The sequence below is a fragment of the Schistocerca americana genome, chromosome 8, assembly GCF_021461395.2.
Source record: "Schistocerca americana isolate TAMUIC-IGC-003095 chromosome 8, iqSchAmer2.1, whole genome shotgun sequence".
In the NCBI taxonomy this organism is placed as follows: domain Eukaryota; kingdom Metazoa; phylum Arthropoda; class Insecta; order Orthoptera; family Acrididae; genus Schistocerca; species Schistocerca americana.
In genome coordinates, this window is record NC_060126.1 from 230,146,274 (window position 1) to 230,167,141 (window position 20,868).

Sequence of the window (20,868 nt, forward strand, 5' to 3'; positions counted from 1 at the left end):
CGCGGTTCCGGACTGCAGCGCCTAGAACCGCACGGCCACCGAGGCCGGCTTTCGAGGGGGGAAGGGGGGGGGGGGCGGGGTGCAGTTGGAGCGATATGGGACTCCTGATACGTCTAGATAGGTGACACGTACGTAAGCATCCTGTCTGATAACCTGCATCCTTTCATGTCCATTGTGCATTCCGACGGACTTCGGGCAATTCCAGCAGGACAATGCGACACACCACACGTCCAGAATTGCTACAGAGTGGCTCCAGAAACACTCTTCTAAGTTTAAACACTTCCGCTAGCCACCAAACTCCCCAGTCATCAACATTATGGAGCATATCTGGGATGCCTTGCGACGTGCTGTTCAGAAGAGATCTCCATCCTCTCTCCCTGTTACAGATTTATGGACGGCCCTGCAAGACTCAGGGTGTCAGTTCCACCCCCCCCCCCCCCCTCGTCCCCCCACCCCCCCAGCACTACTTCAGACGTTAGTCGAGTCTATGCCACGTCGTGTTGCGGCACTTCTGCGTGCTCATGGGACCCTACACGGTATTAAGCAGTTGAACCAGTGTCTTTGGCTCTTCAGTGTATATGGAAGCAAATTTTGTGAAGAATGTGAGCAATGCGGCATGTGCACATATGCACTCTTGACCTAACAGTGTGCAGTACAACGAAATCTTAAATTTTAGTAGGAAATGTGTAATTTGTATTTGATTACTAATTAGTAATTTTACCTAATTTTCAGGCTTTACAAATTGTACTACGTAATTAGTAAGCGACTAAACACTGCGGAAAATATATCCAAGCTATTACAGTAAAGAAGTAGGTATGTATGGGTCTATTTTATTTCTGAAGGAAAGAATTTTATTGTGTATCAAGTAGCTACATTTCCCATTCCAATTCACAAAATGAAGATACATTTTTGCAATGGGTTTTTCAGCTGCTGCATCGCCATAGACCTATTATCGTTTTCAGAATACTGTGTGACTCTAAGGAAAGTTTGTACTTGATGAGCTATCTGCGCATGCGGAACAAATCGCGGGAAAAAAAGGGGGGGGGGTACGGTCGTCGCTTGCTTGGCCTTTAGGAATTCAGTCGCTATGGAGCGCTTCCCGGGAGCGGACCTCGCGTTCTGTGTGTAAGAATTTTAAGAAAACGGTGATTCGTCGACTGTAGCACGGAGGAAGATTTGCAGTGTTCGTGGATTGCATAATGTAAATGATGCTCCAAGTCTTCCCCTTATCTGGAAATGCATCAAAACGTTTGAGGAGACCGATTCAATGTTGACCAAACCGAAATCTGGTTGACCAAGGTCATCAAGAACGGGCGAATCTGTGGAGAGTGTAAATCGGTCTGTTCGTGACGATCCTCTCCTTGGTATGCGTGCAAGTTCTTTGAACGTGCATAGATCACCACTGCACCGAATCCTGCAAAAGACCTTAAACTGCATCCTTACAAAATCCAATTGGTGCAAGAATTACAGCCTCGGGATGCCACACATTGGCTGCAGTTCGTTGCAAGGATGTGACTGAGTGCCTTCATTTACCATCTTGTTTTCTGGCGACGTCATTCCACTTGAACGGTCACGCCAATAAGCAGACCCGCCGGTACTGGAGGTCAAAGAATCCTGAACAGAAACGTGAGAAACCCTTTTATTCGCCAAAAGTTGCTGTAAGGGCTGCAATGTCGGCTGGAAGAGTAACTGGCCTGTACGTTTTCGAGGACGAGAGCGGCCACGCAATGACAGTGAATTCGGAACGTTACGTGACGGTGTTAAATGACTTTCTGGTGCGTGAACTGCAAAACTTCCATGGTTATAACCAAAGAACATGGTTACAGCAAGACGGAGCCACAGCACACACGTGCAATGCATCTACACACCAGGTTTCGTGAAATTTTCGTTGGCAAATTGATCCCCAAGAAGGATGACATAAACCGGCACCCTTGTAGTCCAAATTTGAGCCCCGTGGATATTTTCCGTATGGGGATATGTCTAATCTAAAGTGTATGTCAAAGAACCGACTTCTCTGGAGCAACTGAAACAAAATATCCGTAGCGAAGTGGCAGCCAACCCATTGTTTGCATGGCGAGCCGTCAAACAAAATGTTATGCAAGGTTCGCAGGAGAGCTTGTGTAAAGTTTGGAAGGTAGGAGACGAGGTTCTGGCAGAAGTAAAGCTGTGAGGACCGGGCGTGAGTCGTGGTTGGGTAGCTCAGTTGGTAGGGTACTTCCCCGCGAAAGGCAAAGGTCCCGAGTTCGAGTCCCGGTCCGGCACAGAGTTTTAATCTGCCAGGAAGTTTCATATCAGCGCACACTCCGCTGCAGAGTGAAAATCTCATTCTGGAAACAAAATGTTGTTCATCGTTTAAATGAGTGTCGTGGTCGTGCTGGATTGCATTTAAATGACATTACTTTTAAGAAGTAAATTCCTATATTGTATATTTGAATAATAAATAAAGATTTTGTCGATAGATTTCAACTTCCATTTTATTTTGAACATCATGTATAATCTTTCTTTTATCTCCTCACTGGTGACAAAATGATGTCCTTTCATGGTTCTCTGCAGCCTCGGCAGTAGAAAGAAGTCGCTGGGGGCCATGTACGGCTTATACGGCAGCTGAGGCAACATAACGGTTTTGTTTTTTACAAAAAAATCACGAACAAGCGCTGAGGTGTAAGCGGGAGCATTATCGTGATGCAACTTCCACGAGTGTTTTTGCTAAAATTCTGGTCGCTTTCTTCGGATTACTTCACGCAAACGGCGCATAACTTTAGGTAGTATTCCCTATAGAACGTACGACCGTAATGAGGAATTCATGATGCACTGTCTAGTTGCAATCGAAGATAACTGTGAGAAGGACATTCATAGTGATAGAACTTGTCGAAATTTTTTTCGGTCTTTGCACTTTAGGCAGTTTCCAATCGGACGATTGGGCCCACCTTTTAAAATCTTATTCAGAAGTTCTGGATCGTTTTCGAATTCATTCAGCAATTCCTAAGCGATGTCTGCGGGCTTCGTTTTTCGTCGAAATTCAACAATTACTGGACTTACCGGACAATGTTTGCAGCCACACGTTTCATGTCCAAAACATCCGACAAAATTGCTTGGCACGAGCCAAAGAACATGCTGGTATCATCAGCAACCTCTCTGATGCTGATTCGGCGATTTTCCTGAACATTTTCTTCTTCCATGTTAGGGAACCCAGGGGAACCCTCTTTGAAACTTTTATACCACTCGTAAACTCTTGTTTTACCCACAGTAGATTCGCCAAAATCCACAGTCAACATGTTGAATGCGATGCTGCATTTTGTTCCATTTTTCTAGCAAAACGTAATGCAAATTCTTTGATTCATCTTTTTCAAAAGTAAAATTTCGCTGAGAACTTGAAAACACTTGTAACATTTCTCTTGCTCTTTGATCACACCCCGTATATTCCCTGACACTTTTCGCTGGCTTTTCACTAGAGCTGAGAAGAAAATTTAAAAGCAGAACGCTAATTACCGACGAGCAACATAGCTTGAAGAAAGGCTAGATTTTCACACAGGTTACTAGCAGTTGGAAAGATTTACATCATTCCAACAGGAAGGAGGTACACGGCTCGTGTTGTCTGTAGTTCAACCATGCCTAGACGGTCAACACCGCGGATCGATCGCGTCCTCATTGTTACTTTAAGCCAGGAAGGGCTCTCAACAAGGGAAGTGTCCAGGCGTCTCGGAGTGAACCAAAGCGACGTTGTTCGTACATGGAGGAGATACGGAGAGACAGGAACTGTCGATGACATGCCTCGACCAGGCCGCCCAGGGGCTTCTACTGCAGTTGATGACCGCTACCTACGGATTATGGCTCGGAGAAACCCTGACAGCAACACCACCATGTTGAATAATGCTTTTCGTGCAGCCCACATGACGTCGTGTTCCGACTCAAACTGTGCGCAGTAGGCTGCATGATGTGCGACTTCACTCCCGACGTCCATGGCAACCACGACACCATGCAGCACGATAGAGATGGGCCCACCAACATGCCAAATAGACCGCTCAAGACTGGCATCACGTTCTCTTCACCGATGAGTGTCGCATATACTTTCAACCAGACAATCGTCGGAGACGTGTTTGGAGGCAACCCGGTCAGGCTGAATGCTTTAGACACACTGTCCAGCTTGTGCAGCAAAGTGGAGGCTCCCTGATGTTTTGGAAAGGCATTATGGGGAGGGGGGGGGGGGGTGATGTACGCCGCTGGTGGGTGGTCATGGAAGACGCCGTAACGGCTGTACGATACGTGAGTACCATCGTCCGACCAATAATGCAACCACATCGTCAGGATATTGGCGAGGCATTCGTCTTGATGGACGACAATTTGCGCCTCCATCGTGTATATCTTGTGAATCACTTCCTTCAAGATAACGACATCGCTCGGCTAGAGTGGCCAGCATGTTCTCCAGACATGAACCCTATCGACCATGCCTGGGATAGATTGAAAAGGGCTGTTTATGAACGACGTGATACACTAACCACTCTGAGGGATCTACGCCGAATCGCCGTTGAGGGGTGGGACAATCTGGACCAGTAGTGCCTTGATGAACTTGTGGATAGTATGCCACGACTAATACAGGCATGCATCAATGCAAGAGGACGTGCTACTGGGTATTAGAGGTACTGGTGTGTATAGCAATCTAGACTACCACCTCTGAAGGTCTCGCTTTATGGTGGAACAACATGCAGTGTGTGGTTTTCATGAGCAATAAAAAGGACGGAAATGATGTTTATGTTGGTCTCTCTTCCAATTTTCTGTACCGCTTCCGGAACTCTCGGAACCGAGGTGATGCAAACCTTTTTTTTGATGTGTGTAATTTGTTTGAGGGGAGATGTCGATCGCGGGAATACGATTTATATTTATTCACTTTTGACTTGAAAAACCTTAAAATAATGGAGATACATCAGTCATATAATTACAACTACATGTTATGAACGTAAACAACAATAATGATCAGGTCTTTCATATTTTCAATTTAACCAGCATTATAGCTTTATATTCGTGCGTTTACTTTCAAAGAAATTTATTGTGCTGGTTCTTTTCATTAAAAAGTAATGCAAAGCCTGTGTTTATTTAGTCCGTTCCCACCTCCTGGTGAAAGCATCTAATGTTTATATCCTCTATCCGGCGTTTGCAGGTGGACGTTTGAGTCTTTCGGCAATTTGCTGTCAACTCCATTTCTTTTCCTGTGGCATTTATGCTGTGGACCTCTTGGAACTACGAGGTGTATGAGGACATTAATGAGACCTGTTGTGGCGTAGCAAGACAGCCACGCCACGGAAGTAGCCGAAAGGCACGCGTTTAGTTCACGCAGGCAAGAGATAGGTCTGTAACAGGATACGTAATGAATGCTATAAAGAAAAGTACGTAGCTTCTTTCACTCAACTTCAATCCATCCTTGGTACATCGCTATTGACGATATAAGTGAGACTCCATAGATACATGCAATGTTACTAACGGCGCCTTGCTAGGTCGTAGCCATGGACTTAGCTGAAGGCTATTCTAACTATCTGCTCGGCAAAGGAGCGAGGCTTCGTCAGTGTAGTCGCTAGCTACGTCGTCCGTCCAACTGGAGCGAGTGCTAGTCAGTCTCTCGAGACCTGCCTTGTGGTGGCGCTCGGTCTGCGATCCCTGACAGTGGCGACACGCGGGTCCGACATGTACTAATGGACCGCGGCCGATTTAAAGCTACCACCTAGCAAGTGTGGTGTCTGGCGGTGACACCACAAGACCGACAAAACTGCGAGCGCTTTGACAACTCTGTGTTGTTCTGCTTGTGTACACCGATGCTCAGCCCGATTGTCATCCGTAATCTGCTACGTTCGGGCGATGAGCTGGGCTACAATGTGACCGCGCATATACTGGTGTACTAATTTGAAAAATTCGGCCGCCTTCAGCCGGTTTGAAAAATTCTGCCACCTGACAGCCGTTGTTGGTGGTCCCCAGAATCCACCGATATCTGTACCACTGCGATCGCAGCGTTAGCCAAAGAACTTACAGTGGCGTTGACGAAGAAAAAAAAACAGAATAACAAATGTTGGGTATGGAAATGGGCCTCTCGTGCACGACGCCATGGGGCAGCGTGGGCGGAAAATTGCATGACATTTCCTCACCCACAAACAGAAAGAATAGTAGATGAATGCAGGAGAAACAATAAATGCACAAACTTTATTACTCATTGTATAGTTAGAACCTCAGATATATTCAGTTTCTTACAACTCTGTTCTATTTACTCGAGTTCTTTCCCATTGTTTAAAAAACCATTCAACAGCCACGATCGCATAAAATATTTCTTTTTTAAGACAACCTATTTCAACTGACTTTGCTGCCATCTTCAGGTCATAGAAATCTTTCTGTTGTAAAACGTGTTCATTTTATGCTGAACCTCGGGCACAAGATGTCAAAGTTGTCTGGTATTTAGGTTTCGGTGCTCAGTAAATTTTTTTTGCAGTTTATTATGTATCATTGCTTATAATTTTTTAATTGCATACTTTTGTTTATTTATGTTGAAACCACTACACTAATCTCAGAAAATTCCACTTTTATTTATATCAATATCTCAGCAAGTTCATGCACAGTTACAACAGTCACACACTTCTCTTATTTTATTACCAAACTGCGAAATTCTTTGTTCAAACAGAGTGCATAGAGAGACCTATGTTTCATTACCACCAAACTAACAGGTCCTCTAAAAAGTACAGGATAACTAAAGAACCAATTGTAGTGACCAACCCCTGAAAGTTGTATCTAAATAAATCTAAAGACTTCTCAAATGAACCAAAGTTGATATCGATATAGTGGTTAGCTGTGTAGGAAGATGAATGAATAAATGTTTTGGGCTGAAAAAGAAAAGTAGTATAGCTCCTAAGTAGTTCTGAGCTTTTGAGTTAATGTCACATTCATAACTGTAATGTATCCGTTATGCTATTTATTTTAATAAGTAGCTCCCAACTTGGCCGTTCCAGACTTTTCCTCAACAGAAAAATTTAAAGAGTTTATTGGAAATCAGAAATCAGGCGTGGAAGATCCACATCAGAAGCCAGGTGACCACTAGACCATGGTTACCATCTAAAGTTTCAGTTCAGCCACGTGTGTGTGTTTCACCTATTCCAAGAACAAAATGCAGACTGCATATTCAGACATATCTTAGTAGTGAGTGGATGTGTGGCGGTTGTGTTGACAGGTGAAATTCCATCATCGAGATGGGTGTCATGCAGGTCAATGGCCCGACCAAACCACGGCCACCGATGGCAGCACCATCACCGAGGGTGGCATCGAGGACAGCACCTACTGTCACTGCGAAGGCTACAGTTGCCTCATCAGCGCCATCACCGAGGGCAGCATCACGGACAACACCTGCTGTCACTGTGAAGACTTCCCCAGCGCCACCTTCCTGCAGAAAGGAGGAGGAGAAACTCCGTGGAACCTCTGCACAAAGGTGAAGTTCTTCACTTGTCTACTCTTAAGCTTTCCCTTTGCAACATTCGGTATTTGAGGTTCAGGCTATGGTCTAAAGCATACTTCTCTGCAAAACGTTCCATCTCCTACTGTGGAAAATAACTTCAGCCAATTGCCAAACCAATAGATTTGCCTTGCTACCAAAGTTAAGTAAGTAAGAGGCTCCATAGTGGCAGTTAGCATGCAACAGAATCTCACTAGGAAACCAACGGGATCAGGGCTGCAGTATGGAGTGTGACCTGGTGAAAATAGCCTCTGCAATGACCCATACCAATATTGGGCTGGTGCCTGCTTTCATGCAGCATGATCAGCCCCAGTTGAACCACTCTGACAGGAGGGTAAATATGGAGATGGATCAGCTGCGTAGGGGGGCCACTCTGTCAGACATTGGATTGGTTCCTGTTGAGGCTATTGATAGGGGGGGTTTCGCAAGCCATGGCCTACACCTCAATAGGAAAGGGAAGGGTAAACTGGCAGGGTTGTTAGCGAAATCCATAAGGGGGGACACTAGTACTCATGGATGTATCTCTTTTTTAGACTAATATCAGTGTCCAATGAGAAGTTCAGGGAGGCAGGTGCTTAAGAGGTCCAAAACTCACAAGATTATCACAACAGTAAAGTAAATAATAATGTTACCATATTTAACCAAAATATTGGTGGATTAAAGAAAAAGCAGATTCTCACAAAAGTAAAGTAAAAAATAATGTTACCATTTTCCACCAAAATATCCCGGGATGAAGAATAAAGTAAATAAGCTCCTGGTTTGTTTAGATAACATTGAATCGGATAATGTAATAGATATACTATGGCTGTCTGAGCATCACATTGTGTCTGATATGGAAAAGGTAAATATCAGTGGTTATAAACTAGCTGCACATATATGTAGAGAGAATAAGGTGAGAGGAGGAGTTGCCATATATGTCAAAATTTATCACTGTGTAAAAAGCTTAGATACAAAAAAGTTTTGTCTAGAGCAACATATAGAAGCATGTGCCTGTCAATTTACACTGAAGGAGGGCTCTTTTATAATTGTAACAGTATACAGTATATAGGTCCCCTTCAGGAAACTTTCATTTATTCCTGAAAAACTTGGATGCCTTGTTGTGCTATCTGCCAGATAGGGGAAAGCAAATTATTATTTGTGAGGAGTTCAGTGTTGATTCACTTAAAGAGTGTAATAGGAAGAATGACCTGGAAGTCTTGCTCAGTTCTTTAAGTTTGACATCTGTCATTAATTTTCCTACTTGGGTAGTAAAGGACAGCAGCACATTGATAGATAACACTTTTATAGACCAAGATAAGTTTAAAAACATACATCCTTGTCCTGTTGAGAATGCCTTTCTGATGATGGTGCTCAGCCAGTTACAGTATATGACATAGCTCCATTCAGTAATTCAAAACTACCCTCCAAAGCTGTGCGTTCAATGAATGACTCAACAATTAGAAATTTCAGGGAAAATCTTCAGCAGTTAGTCTGGGGTGAGGTGTACAAGGAACCTGGATGCTAATTTAAAATATAACTTACTTCATGATACACTTGTAAGAGAATTTGAAAACTGTTTTCCCATGAAAGTAGTTAAATCTAATTACCGAGCGAGGTTGCGCAGTGGTTAGCACACTGGACTCGCATTCGGGAGGATGACGGTTCAATCCCGTCTCCAGCCATCCTGATTTAGGTTTTCCGTGATTTCCCTAAATCGTTTCAGGCAAATGCCGGGATGATTCCTTTGAAAGGGCACGGCCGATTTCCTTCCCCATCCTTCCCTAACCCGAGCTTGTGCTCCTTCTCTAATGACCTCGTTGTCGACGGGACGTTAAAAAAAAAAAGGGAAAAAAAAAGAAAGAAGAAGTTAAATCTAATTATAAGATACCATGCAAAAAACATTGGCTTACTAAAGGAGTCAAAATATCTCGTAACCACAAAAGGGAACTGTATCTAACAACAAGAAACAGCCAAATATTATAAAAACTACTGTGCTACATTAAGAAAGGTTATTAAAAAGTCCAGAAGCATGTGCATCATGTCTGAGATTGATACCTCTGATAACAAAATCAAAACAATTTGGAATATTATTACAAGGGAGACAGGGCAACCAAGAGTACAGGATGACGGCGTTACCATCAAAGTGAATGGAAACTTGACAAACAACAAGCTGGAAGTTGAAAACATTTTGAATAATCATATTTTAAATGTTGTAGAGAAAATAGGATCTAAATGTTCATTAGAAGAAGCAAGGCAGTTAATGGAAGAGGCCTTACCCACACAATTTGATACAATTGAAATTCCACCCACCTCTCTTTCTGAAATTAGGAAGATAATAAACTCTCTCAACAATAAAAGTTCACATGTAATTGATGGCATTTCCAGCAGGATAATAAAAGCTTGTTCCCAAGAGATAAGTGGGATTCTTAGCCACATATGTAATAGCTCTCTGAAGCAGTGTATTTTCTCAGATAGACTGAAGTATGCCATTGTTAAACCACTGCATAAAAAAGGGGATACATCTGATGTCAGCAACTACTGCCCAATCTCTCTTCTGACTGCCTTATTCAAAATTCTTGAAAAGGTAATGTTTTGTACAGTAGCTTCACACCTTTGTAAAAATAAAGTTTTAACAAAATGTCAGTTTGGTTTCCAGAAAAGTTTTTCAACAGAAAATGCTATTTATACTTTCACTAATGAAATTAATACTCTGAGTAACCGAAAGTCTCCTGTTGAGATTTTTTGTGATCTCTCAAAGGCTTTTGGTTGTGTAAATCATGGAATACTCCTAGATAAGCTCAAGTACTGTGGTATAAATGGGACAGTCTCAAATGGTTTAAATCATGCCTAACTGGAAGAGTGCAGAAAGTTGAAATAAGGAGTTGACATAATATGCAAAAAACTGGTGATTTCTCAAACTGGGGAACAATCAAGAATGGGGTGCCACGAGGTTCGGTCTTGGGTCCTCTGCTGTTCTTAATATATATTAATGACTTGCCATTCTGTATCCACAAAGATGCAAAGCTGGTACTTTTTGCCGATGATACAAGTAAAGCTATCACACCCAACGGACAAGAATTAACTGATGAAATTGTAAACGATGTTTTTCAGAATATCATTAAGCAGTCCTCTGCAAATGGGTTCTTATTAAACTTTGACAAAACACGTTATATACAGTAAATGGAATGACACCATTAATAAATATAGACTTCGATCAGAAATTGGTAGCCAAGATAGAATATTCAAAATTTCTAGGTGTATGCATTGATGAGGGGTTGAACTGGAAAAAACACATTGAAGATCTGCTGAAACGTTTGAGTTCAGCTACTTATGCTATTAGGGTCATTGCAAATTTTGGTGATATACATCTCAGTAAATGAGCTTACCACACCTATTTTCATTCTCTGCTTTCGTATGGCATCATATTCTGGGGTAACTCATCACTGAGTAAAAGAGTGTTCATTGCACAAAAGCATGTTATCAGAATAATTGCTGGAGTTCATCCAAGATCATCCTGCAGACACTTATTTAAAAAGCTAGGGATCCTCACTGTAGCTTCACAATGTATATATATTCACTTATGAAATTTGTTAATAACAATCCAAACAAATTCAAAAGTAACAGCAGTATAAATGGCTACAACACTAGGAGAAAGGATGATCTACACTACTCAAGGTTAAATCTAACTTTGGCTCAGAAGGGAGTAAATTATGCTGCCACAAAACTATTTGGTCACTTACCTAATAACCTAATAGCATCAAAAGTTTGACAGATAGCCATATAGCATTTAAAAGGAAATTAAAAGAATTTCTGAATGGCAAATCCTTTTACTGATTAGATGAATTTTTGGATATAGTAAGTGGGTAATTTCCCCACACCCCACTATATATATATATATATATATATATATATATATATATAGAGGGAAACATTCCACATGGGAAAAAATATATCTAAAAACAAAGATGATGAGACTTACCAAACAAAAGCGCTGGCAGGTCGATAGACACACAAACAAACACAAACATACACACAAAATTCTAGCTTTCGCAACCAACGGTTGCTTCGTCAGGAAAGAGGGAAGGAGAGGGAAAGACTAAAGGATGTGGGTTTTAAGAGAGAGGGTAAGGAGTCATCCCAATCCCGGGAGCGGAAAGACTTACCTTAGGGGGAAAAAAGGACGGGTATACACTCGCACACACACACATATCCATCCGCACATACACAGACACAAGCAGGGAAAATGTCGGGGGGGGGGGGGGGGGGTCCGATATCCCCCCCTCCCTCGCCCCCCGAACCCTGCTTCCGACCACCCTCCTGTAGCCCATAGAGAGTAATAGAATGGGAGCTGGCTTTCAATGAAATATTTGTATTTCATGTTGTTGTTGCGGTCCACAGTCCAGAGACTAGTTTTATGCAGCTCTCCCTGCTACTCTATCCTGTGCAAGCTTCTTCATCTCTGAGTAACTACTGCAACCTACATCCTCTTGAATCTGCTGAGTGTATTCACCTCTTGGTCTCCCTCTACAATTTTTACCTTCCTCACTTCCCTCTAATACTAAATAGATGCATCCTTGATGACTCAGAACATGTCCTACCAACCGATCCCTTCTTGTAGTCAAGTTGTGCCACAAATTCCTCTTCTCTCCACTTCTGTTCAGTACCTTCTCGTTAGCTATGTGATGTACTCATCTAATCTTCAGCATTCTTCTGTAGCACCAAATTTTGAAAGAATCTATTTTCTTCTTGTCTAAACTATTATCATCCATCTTTCACTTCCATACATGACTACACCCCATACAAATACTTTCAGGAAAGACTTCCTGACAATGTTAATGAACTTCTCTTCTTCAGAAATGCTTTCCTTGCCATTAACATTCTACATTTTATATTCTGTCCACTTTGACTATCATCAGTTATTTTGCTCCCCAAAACTCATCTAGCGAAACTCATCTACTACTTTAAGTATCTCATTTCCTAATCTAATTCCCTTAGCATCACTTGAATTGCATCAGCTACATTCAATTTGCTTTTGATGATGTTAATCTTATATACTCCTTTCAAGACGCTGTCCATTCCATTCAATTGTTCTTCCAGGTCCTTTGCTGCCTCTAACAGAATTACAATGTCATCAGCAAACCTCGAAGTTTTTATTTCTTCTCCATGGATTTTCATTCATACTCCAAATTTTGCTTTTGTTTCCTTTACTGTCTACTCTGTATGCTGATTGAGTAACATTGGGGATAGGCTACAACCCTGTCTCACTCCCTTCTCAACTACTGCTTCCCTTTCATGCCCCTCGACTCTTATAACTGCCATCTGATTTCTGTACAAATTTTAAATAGCCTTTCGCTTCCTGTAATTGAACCCTGGCACCTTCAGAATTTGAAAGAGAGTATTCCAGTCAACATTGTCAAAATCTTTCTCTAAGCCTACAAAAGAAACATACGTTGCCTTTCCTTAACCTGTCTTCTAAGAGAAGTTGTAGAGTCAGTATTGCTTAGAGCGTTCCAAAATTTCTCTGCAATCCAAACTGATCTTCCCTGAGGTTGGCTTCTATCAGTTTTTCCATTCTTATGTAAAGAATTCATGTTAATATTTTGCAACAATGACTTATGAAACTGATAGTCTGGTAATATTTACACCTATCAGCACCTGCTTTCTTTGAAATTGAAATTATTGTATTCTTCTTGAAATCTAAGGTTATTTTGCATGTCTCATACATCTAGCTCGCCAGATGGAAGGGTTTTGTCATGACTAATTCACCCAAGGCTATCAGTAGGTCTAACAAAATATTGTCTACTCCCAGGGCCTTGTTTCAACTTAGATCTTTCAGTGCTCTGTCAAATTCTTCTTGCAGTATCATATGTCCTTTCTCGTCTTCATCTATGTCCTCTTTCATTTCTGTGTTATTGCCCCCTAGTACATCTTCCTTGTATAGGTGCTCTGTGCAGTCCTTCCTCATTTCAGTTTTCCCTTCTTTGCTTAGAACTAGTTTTTCATCTGAGCTCTTAAAATTCATACCGGTGGTTCATTTTTCTCCAAAGATCTCTCCGGCTCTCTTAGGTGGTATCTGCCTTTCCCCCCACTGATAGATGCTTCTAAATCCTTAAAACATTTGTCTTCTAACCATTGCTGCCTAGCTGTTTTACACTTCCTGTCAATCTCAGTTTTTAGACATTTGTTTTGCTTTCTACCTTGTTCATATACTACATTTTCATATTGTCTCCTGTCATCAGTTAAATTCAATGACTCTTGTGTTATTCAACAATTTCTACTAGGCCTTGTCTTTTGGCCCTTTTGGTTCTCTACTGCCTTCATTATTTCATCTCTCAAAACTACACATTCATCATCTACTGTATCCCTTTTCCCTGTTGTTGTCAAACATTCCCTAATGCTCCCTCTGAAAATCACAACAATCTCTGGTTCTTTCAATTTGTCCAGGTCCTATCTCCTTAATTTTCTAACTTTTTTTGCAATTTCTTCACTTTTATTCTATAGTTCATAACCAATAAATTGTGGCCAGAGTTCACATCTGTCCCTGAAAATATTGTACAATTTAAAATCTGGTTTCGAAATCTCTGTCTTACCATTACATAATCAATTTGGAACTTTCTGGTGTCTCCAGATCTCTTCCACATATATTTAATCTTCTGTCATGATTCTTAAACCAAGTGTTAGCAATGATTTAATTATACTCTGTGCTAAATTCTGTCAGATGGCTTCCACTTTCATTTTGTCCCCTCAGTCCATATTGACCTACTATTTTTGCTCCTATTCCTTTTCCTACTATCGAATTCCAGTTCCGCATGACTATTAAATTTTCACTCTTTTAACTATCAGAATTAATTCTTGTGTCTCACACACATTGCTTCAATCTCTTCATCATTTGCAGAGCTAGTGGGCATATAAACTTTTACTACTGTGGTGGGTGTGGGCTTTCTGTCTGCCTTGGCTTCAATAATGCATTTTCTATGCTGCTCATAATAGCTTAACTGCATTCCTGCTTTGTTATTCATTATTAAACCTACTTCCGAATTACCCCTATTTGATTTTATATTTATAATCCTGTGTTCACCTGACCAGAAGTCCTGCTCCTTCTGCCACTGAACTTCGCTAATTTTCGCTACATCTAACTTCAGCCTATCCAATTCTCTTTTTAAATTTTCTAACCAACTTACATGATTAAGGGATCTAACATTCTACACTGTGATCTGTAGAACATCAGTTTTGTTTCTCCAGATGGCTGCAGCCTCCTGAGTAGCCCCACCTGGAATAGGGGACTACTTTGCCTCTGGAATATTTTACCCAAGAGGATTAATCATACAGCCGGCCTCGGAAACAATTATAGCTGTAGTTTCCTCTTGCTTTCAGCCATTCACAGGACCAACACAGCAAGGCCATTTTGGTTAATGATACAAGGCCATAGTTAATTATCCAGACAGTTGGCCCTGAAACTACTGAAAAGGCTGCTGTGACCCTTCAGGTACCACACATTTGTCTGGCCTCTCAGCAGATACTCTTTCTGTGGTTGCACCCACAGCATGGCTATTTCTATTGCTGAGGCACACAAGCCTCCCCACCAACAGCAGGATACATCATTTGTGGGGGGAACTTCTGTTGTTGATATACACGGTGGTCCATCTGAAGTTTTGGATGAGATTATCTTGAAAACTATACATAGGGTAAAAATAGTGGGTAAGACAAGTTCATAAGCTCAAAGGGGGACATAAAATGATACTATAAGTGACCTCCAGCCCCCGCCTCCTTGGGTGGGGCAGGGGGCAACTTTTAAATCTTAAATGTAAACCCCCATTTTTTAATTCAGATTCAGATTCTCCATAAAAAAGTAATCAAGTTTTGTCTGAAACATTTTTTAAAACCATTGACTGATGGCACTGAAATTGAGAAAAAAGAAAAATTGGGGAAGAACTCTGATTTATTTAGGATCATCCAAGAAAGAAGCATCAAATCAATAAAAACTGTACACCAATTCTTTTGTTACACCGAATTAAACTATTTTTGCACAAAATGTACTGTATCCTACTTTTAGCATTACCCAGGAACAACGACTTGGACATAGTAGAAAGATGTTCCCATGGGGATCTTCATTGGTGTGAGTCCCCCCTTGCCTCTCACATGTTGGGGTGTTTCATTACTGTAAGTCCCCTTGCCTCTCACATGTCGTGGTGCTTCATTAGTGTGAGTTCCTTTGCCTCTCACAATTTGGGGTGTTTAATTATTGAAATTAGTCATGAAGAAATTGTTCAAAATTATCCCCATTTGCTTCAATGCATAAAGTCAATCATCTGCAAAAATTGTCCACAGTTTTGAGCAGCACATCTCATGGTATGGCTGCACACGCTCTTTGAATGCATTTCTCCATATCATTTCGGGTTGTGGACTATCTTTCATAAACAATATTTTTTAAATAACCCCACAAGAAAAAATCAGGATGTGTTAGGTCTGGAGATTGTGGAGGCCATGGAATTGGTCTTCCGTGTCCTATCCCCTGACCAGCGTACCGTAAATTTAAAATGTTCCGCACATTTTTAGCATAATGGGGAGCCGCTCCGTCCTGTTGGAACCACATTCGTTGCCTAGTTTCTAAATCAACATCTTCCATTAGCTCCAAGAAACCATCATGGAGGAGTTGTAAATAAGATTCCCCAGTAACATTTCGGTCAAAAAAAAAAAAAAAAAAAAAGAGGTCCTATTAAGTAACCATTTAAAATTCCACACCAGATCATTAACGACCATTTGTGTTGATTGTCAATGGGTCTGTGCCAGTGTGGATTGACAGGGGATCAATAATGACAATCATGACAATTTAATTCGCCATTGTTTTTGAATGTGGCTTCATCGGTGAACATAACATATCTAAAATAATCATTGTCACCTCTTGTCATTTTCAAGGCCCACTGGCAGAAATGCACGTGTATTTGCATATCTTTCAGCATTAATGCCTGTGTCAGTGTGATATAATATGCATGATATTTATGTGCATTCAAAATCCTGAAAACAGTTGATATCGATATTCCACTTTTCTTTGAATCACATGACCACTGGTTTCGGGGTCCAGTTGAACACAGGCGAGAACGGTAAGAGTATGAGTGTCATTTTCATAGTATTCACAATGACGAGATGGATGGTGCATGTATCCATTTTGAACTTGTTGAATGTAATTTTGAATAATGTTTTTGCTTGGTTATCTGTTTGGGAAACGATCCGTCTACAGTTGCGCAGCTGCAGCACAATTGTTACGACATTCATCTAAAATTAACATTATATCTCTGTTGGAGGAAAATGGTTCAAATGGCTCTGAGCACTATGGGACAATTTCTGAGGTCATCAGTCCCCTAGAACTTAGAACTACTTAAACCTAACTAACCTAAGGACATGACACACAACCATGCCCGAGGCAGGATTCAAACTGTAGCATCTAGAACCGCTCGGCCACTGTTGGAGGATAGTGAGTCATGTTTCTCTAAAGAGTAATTTACTTTTGTCAGTTGATGTTTACGGGTCACGATCTGAAAGTGAAGTGATGTCTAATCGTATTGCACCGACCTTTATACTGAGCCATAGTTCGCAATTTGGCCAGAGTAGCGCCACAGTCGGGTGAGTAATGCAATTGTGAAGAGTTCCCTAATGAGGAGAGAGCTTAATTTGGCGTAATGAAAGAATTGATGCACATTTTGTATCAATTTGATGTGTCCTTCTTGGCTCATTCTAAATAAATTAGAGTTCTACCCCAATTTTAATTGTTCTTGATTTCAGTGTCACCTGTCAATGGTTTACAAAAATGTTTCAGGAGCATCCAAATCTGAATTAAAAGTGGGGGTTTCCATTTAAGATTTGAAAGCTGCCCCCTCTGCACCCAAGGAATTACTACAGCCTACAGACAGAATATTGATCTATCTAATTTGTTCACTGTTGCTCTGAAGAATTATTGATTTTTGCATCCAACTGTCTTATACCTAGAATTTTCAATTTTTTGCACTTGGTCCGCTTTTGCTCTAGTCCCCTCATGCCTGAAAACATGCCACATACTGATGCAAATGTTCAGTCTTTCTCGTTCTTCCAAGAGCACTTGCCAAATTTGAAGATTCAATACAACACAGAATTTCAACCTCTCACAATCATCCAAATCTGATACATGGTGAAGAGATTCAATCAGTGGTCCATCAATTCATACAAAAGATAAAGGATTATCTTTTTGACTTTAAGCTGCTACTGATTTGAAATTTAAATGAGGACATCACTGCTAGGGATGACAGGAATGCAGACACTCAGTAATAGGTGTGTTGATACCCAAAGCTGCTGAAATGCTTACAGAGTGTGAAGTGCTTTCAATGGTACAATTTCTGATTGCACAGAATCTACCAGTACTGGTACTCACTGCCAAATTTGTAAAATGTGTAATGAATAAATCATGAGTGTCTGAGAGATATGGAGATGAATGATACATATCTACTATGACAACTTCATCAGTGCATGTCCCACAAATTAATGATCTTATGGACAATATTAATAGTAATCTCAAATTGTTGCAGATGATGCAGTTATCTATAATGAAGTACTGCTTGAAAGAAGCTGCATAAATATTCAGTCAGATCTCATAAAATTTCAAAGTTGTGCAAAGATCGGCAACTTGCTTTACATGTTCAGAAATGTAAAACTGTGACTTAATGAAATGAAAAAAAAAAAAAAAAAAAAAAAAAACATAGTAACCCACGCTGAAATTGTCCAACTCTCACACAAATATTGGGAGGTAACACTTTGTTGTAGGGATGTGTGTTACATGAGACTCCAGAAGTGAACTGGAAATCCAGGGAGTACTTCTTTGACACAAAAAGTGAACATCAGAGTAGCTATAACTAGACAGGAGCTTTTGGGATATAATAGGTCTATCGGTGGTTGAGTTATAACAACACAGGAATACCTGTGCACTGTATTTTGAGATATGTGAGGTCGAATGGTGGTTGAATTTCCTGTATGTGCAGTCCAGTGACTCTTTACAGACTAGGCCTGAAACACATTTGCTCATCCCTCTACTGCTTAACCTCACCCCAGTTGATTTTCATCCTGTTTTGCATCTAAAAGCGTTACATGCTGGCACATGATACTGTGGTGGTAATGCTGTCAAACAGGCTGTCACAATATAGTTGCCGTGACTGACAGCATAATTTGACATACGGATTCAAAATGTGGTATATCACTATGACAAGTGAGTTAAAGAAGATGTCAATTATGGTGAAACAGAGCCTGAAGCAAAAATAACACTTTTCAGTTACCTTAGTTCATTTTGTGTTCTACTGATTGATCATGTTTCGACAAGCCAAACTTACTGCCTGGACTTGCTTGTATTTTTCGTCAGTCAATCTTCTTAATGATGCTACTGATAGTTGCTTCTCCTGAATGTTGCATACAAGTAGGCAAAAACATAAAGTAGTTCATTAGCTGAAGCAGTTAAAATGGACAGATGTGGGTTACTCATCATGCCAGTCACACACGAAAGAGAGAGAAATAATGGGAAATACCAAAAGACACTGAGATCGGCATATATTTTCTGATTTGGCCTTTCACATCACTGCCTTTCAAGAGATGGAACTGGCAAGCAGTTTTATTGTACATCTTTGGCAGCCGTCAATTAACAGTCAATAAATTCCTTAAGTAAAATACTAAAGAATAGAATTATAATGTAGTATTTATTTCTAAATGGCACTATGTGACAGTATTGAATGGTGTTGTCATCAAGAGTCTTGTGCCTAATGGATGTAGGTAGGAATTATTAAAATGTATCAATAGGAGTAAAAATTGGGGTCACAGCAACTTCAATAGAAAATGAAAGTTTATCTCTCTTTAAATTCTTCTCTAATGTAAAATGTGTAAAAATAATCTTTATGCAGTGTTCCTGGAGGTATTCAATGATGCACTGTGGGATTGCATTGGAAGAATGTCAAATAATTGTATCCCAATATACATGTAATTTTTTGTTTCTTAAATATTTGATCAAGATGTTAATCATTTACCTGTGAAATGTGCCATGGTTATATATAGTCTGTTGCTATTTGTGCTTCTGCAGGTTTTCCTTTGTATGCAACAGACAACTAAGCACATAAAGGGACATATAGATAGTACTTTGTGCTTTCTCACTCCAGAGATGAACCTAACAACCTTTATTTACCAAGGAAATTTTTTAAGCTTCCTACCCATATGTTAGGTGGCACTGAAAAAAAAGACAATAACATAAGCAATAGCTTGTCCCTTACAAAAGTTTTAAGTTTGGTTAGTGAATAATTAAAAAATGTGGAAAGAAGAGAGATATAACAAAAAGAAGATCATAGGCTAAGTCAGATGGGGGTAGCTCTGGAAAATTTCTGTAGATGAGGAAATAGAAAGATTTTCTTCAGTTAATTTAGGGAGGCTGGAGAGACTTGGGAGGTTGCAGTAGACCTCTGTGGTGTAACATTGCAACAGTAATAATATTATAGCTTCTCAGCCAGATGTAAAATACATAGTGACAATCAGGAGAACAGTCTATCTAATGTCAGCATGCCTGTTTGTTTTCATTGCAGTTCTGTGAAGTCCACAGTCACCCGCAACAATATCACCACCAACAATGTCAGCAGAACCAAAGCATCGGAAGCAAAGAATGACAAGAACAGTGAGGAGAAGAACGAAAAAAATGAGACAGAAAACAATCTTATTTTAGCATTATGTAATATTTCTCTAAATGAAGATAATGATCTAAACAATCAGATCAAAAACCTGTCCATAAAAGACGACCAGAAAGAGGATGAGGAGAATGAAGAATCAGATCTTCTATCACGTGGACCAGATAGAGTCTGTACAACAGCAAACAGCAGGACTGTACCATACTTTTATGAACAGGTACTACCTATGGTTTGTTTCTGTCTTTAGTTCACCAGTGAATGCCTTATGGAAATATGAATGATTGTTTTGGTCAAAATATGATTTCAGGTTCTTTCATTCAGTTTCTGTTATCAACAGTGTATTGATTTAAAGAGCCCTTTTGAAGTTCACTGATGTTCCCCAAGATGGCTACATAAAGAGAAATATTCTTGCTGTGCCATGAAGTGACAACACACAGTTGATTACACATTCATTATTTTTTTATAAATGTGTATATGAAATAATTCTGCATTAGCTTTAAAATTAATAAAATAAAATATTTAATTTTAATTCTTCTTGGGTGTTATGCAAGGTTGAATCATTTGTTCTGCATTAATTTTCTGGAAAGAGACTAATTCCCATTTTCAGGTGACTACACATGTTTATCAGAAAAATGCCTAATTGTATAAAATATAACCTCATCCTGCAGGTAATAAGTCTTCAGGAAATCAGTCAAGTGTTTAGGTGGGCAGCAGTGCCATATTGATAAT

The 20,868-nt window shown here is 40.3% G+C and overlaps 1 protein-coding gene across 4 annotated transcripts in view; it reads left to right on the forward strand.

Annotated features, from left to right (window-relative positions):
• LOC124625759 (actin cytoskeleton-regulatory complex protein PAN1-like) overlaps nucleotides 1-20,868 on the forward strand; it is a 278,818-nt gene that overhangs the window by 179,219 nt on the left and 78,731 nt on the right. For all 4 annotated transcript variants that reach the window (XM_047149198.1, XM_047149202.1, XM_047149200.1 and 1 more), the window contains 2 exons: nucleotides 7,202-7,456; nucleotides 20,041-20,356. In XM_047149198.1, coding sequence (XP_047005154.1) covers nucleotides 7,221-7,456; nucleotides 20,041-20,356 — 552 coding nt within the window. In that variant the 5' untranslated portion in view covers nucleotides 7,202-7,220. The remainder of the gene's footprint in view (nucleotides 1-7,201; nucleotides 7,457-20,040; nucleotides 20,357-20,868) is intronic.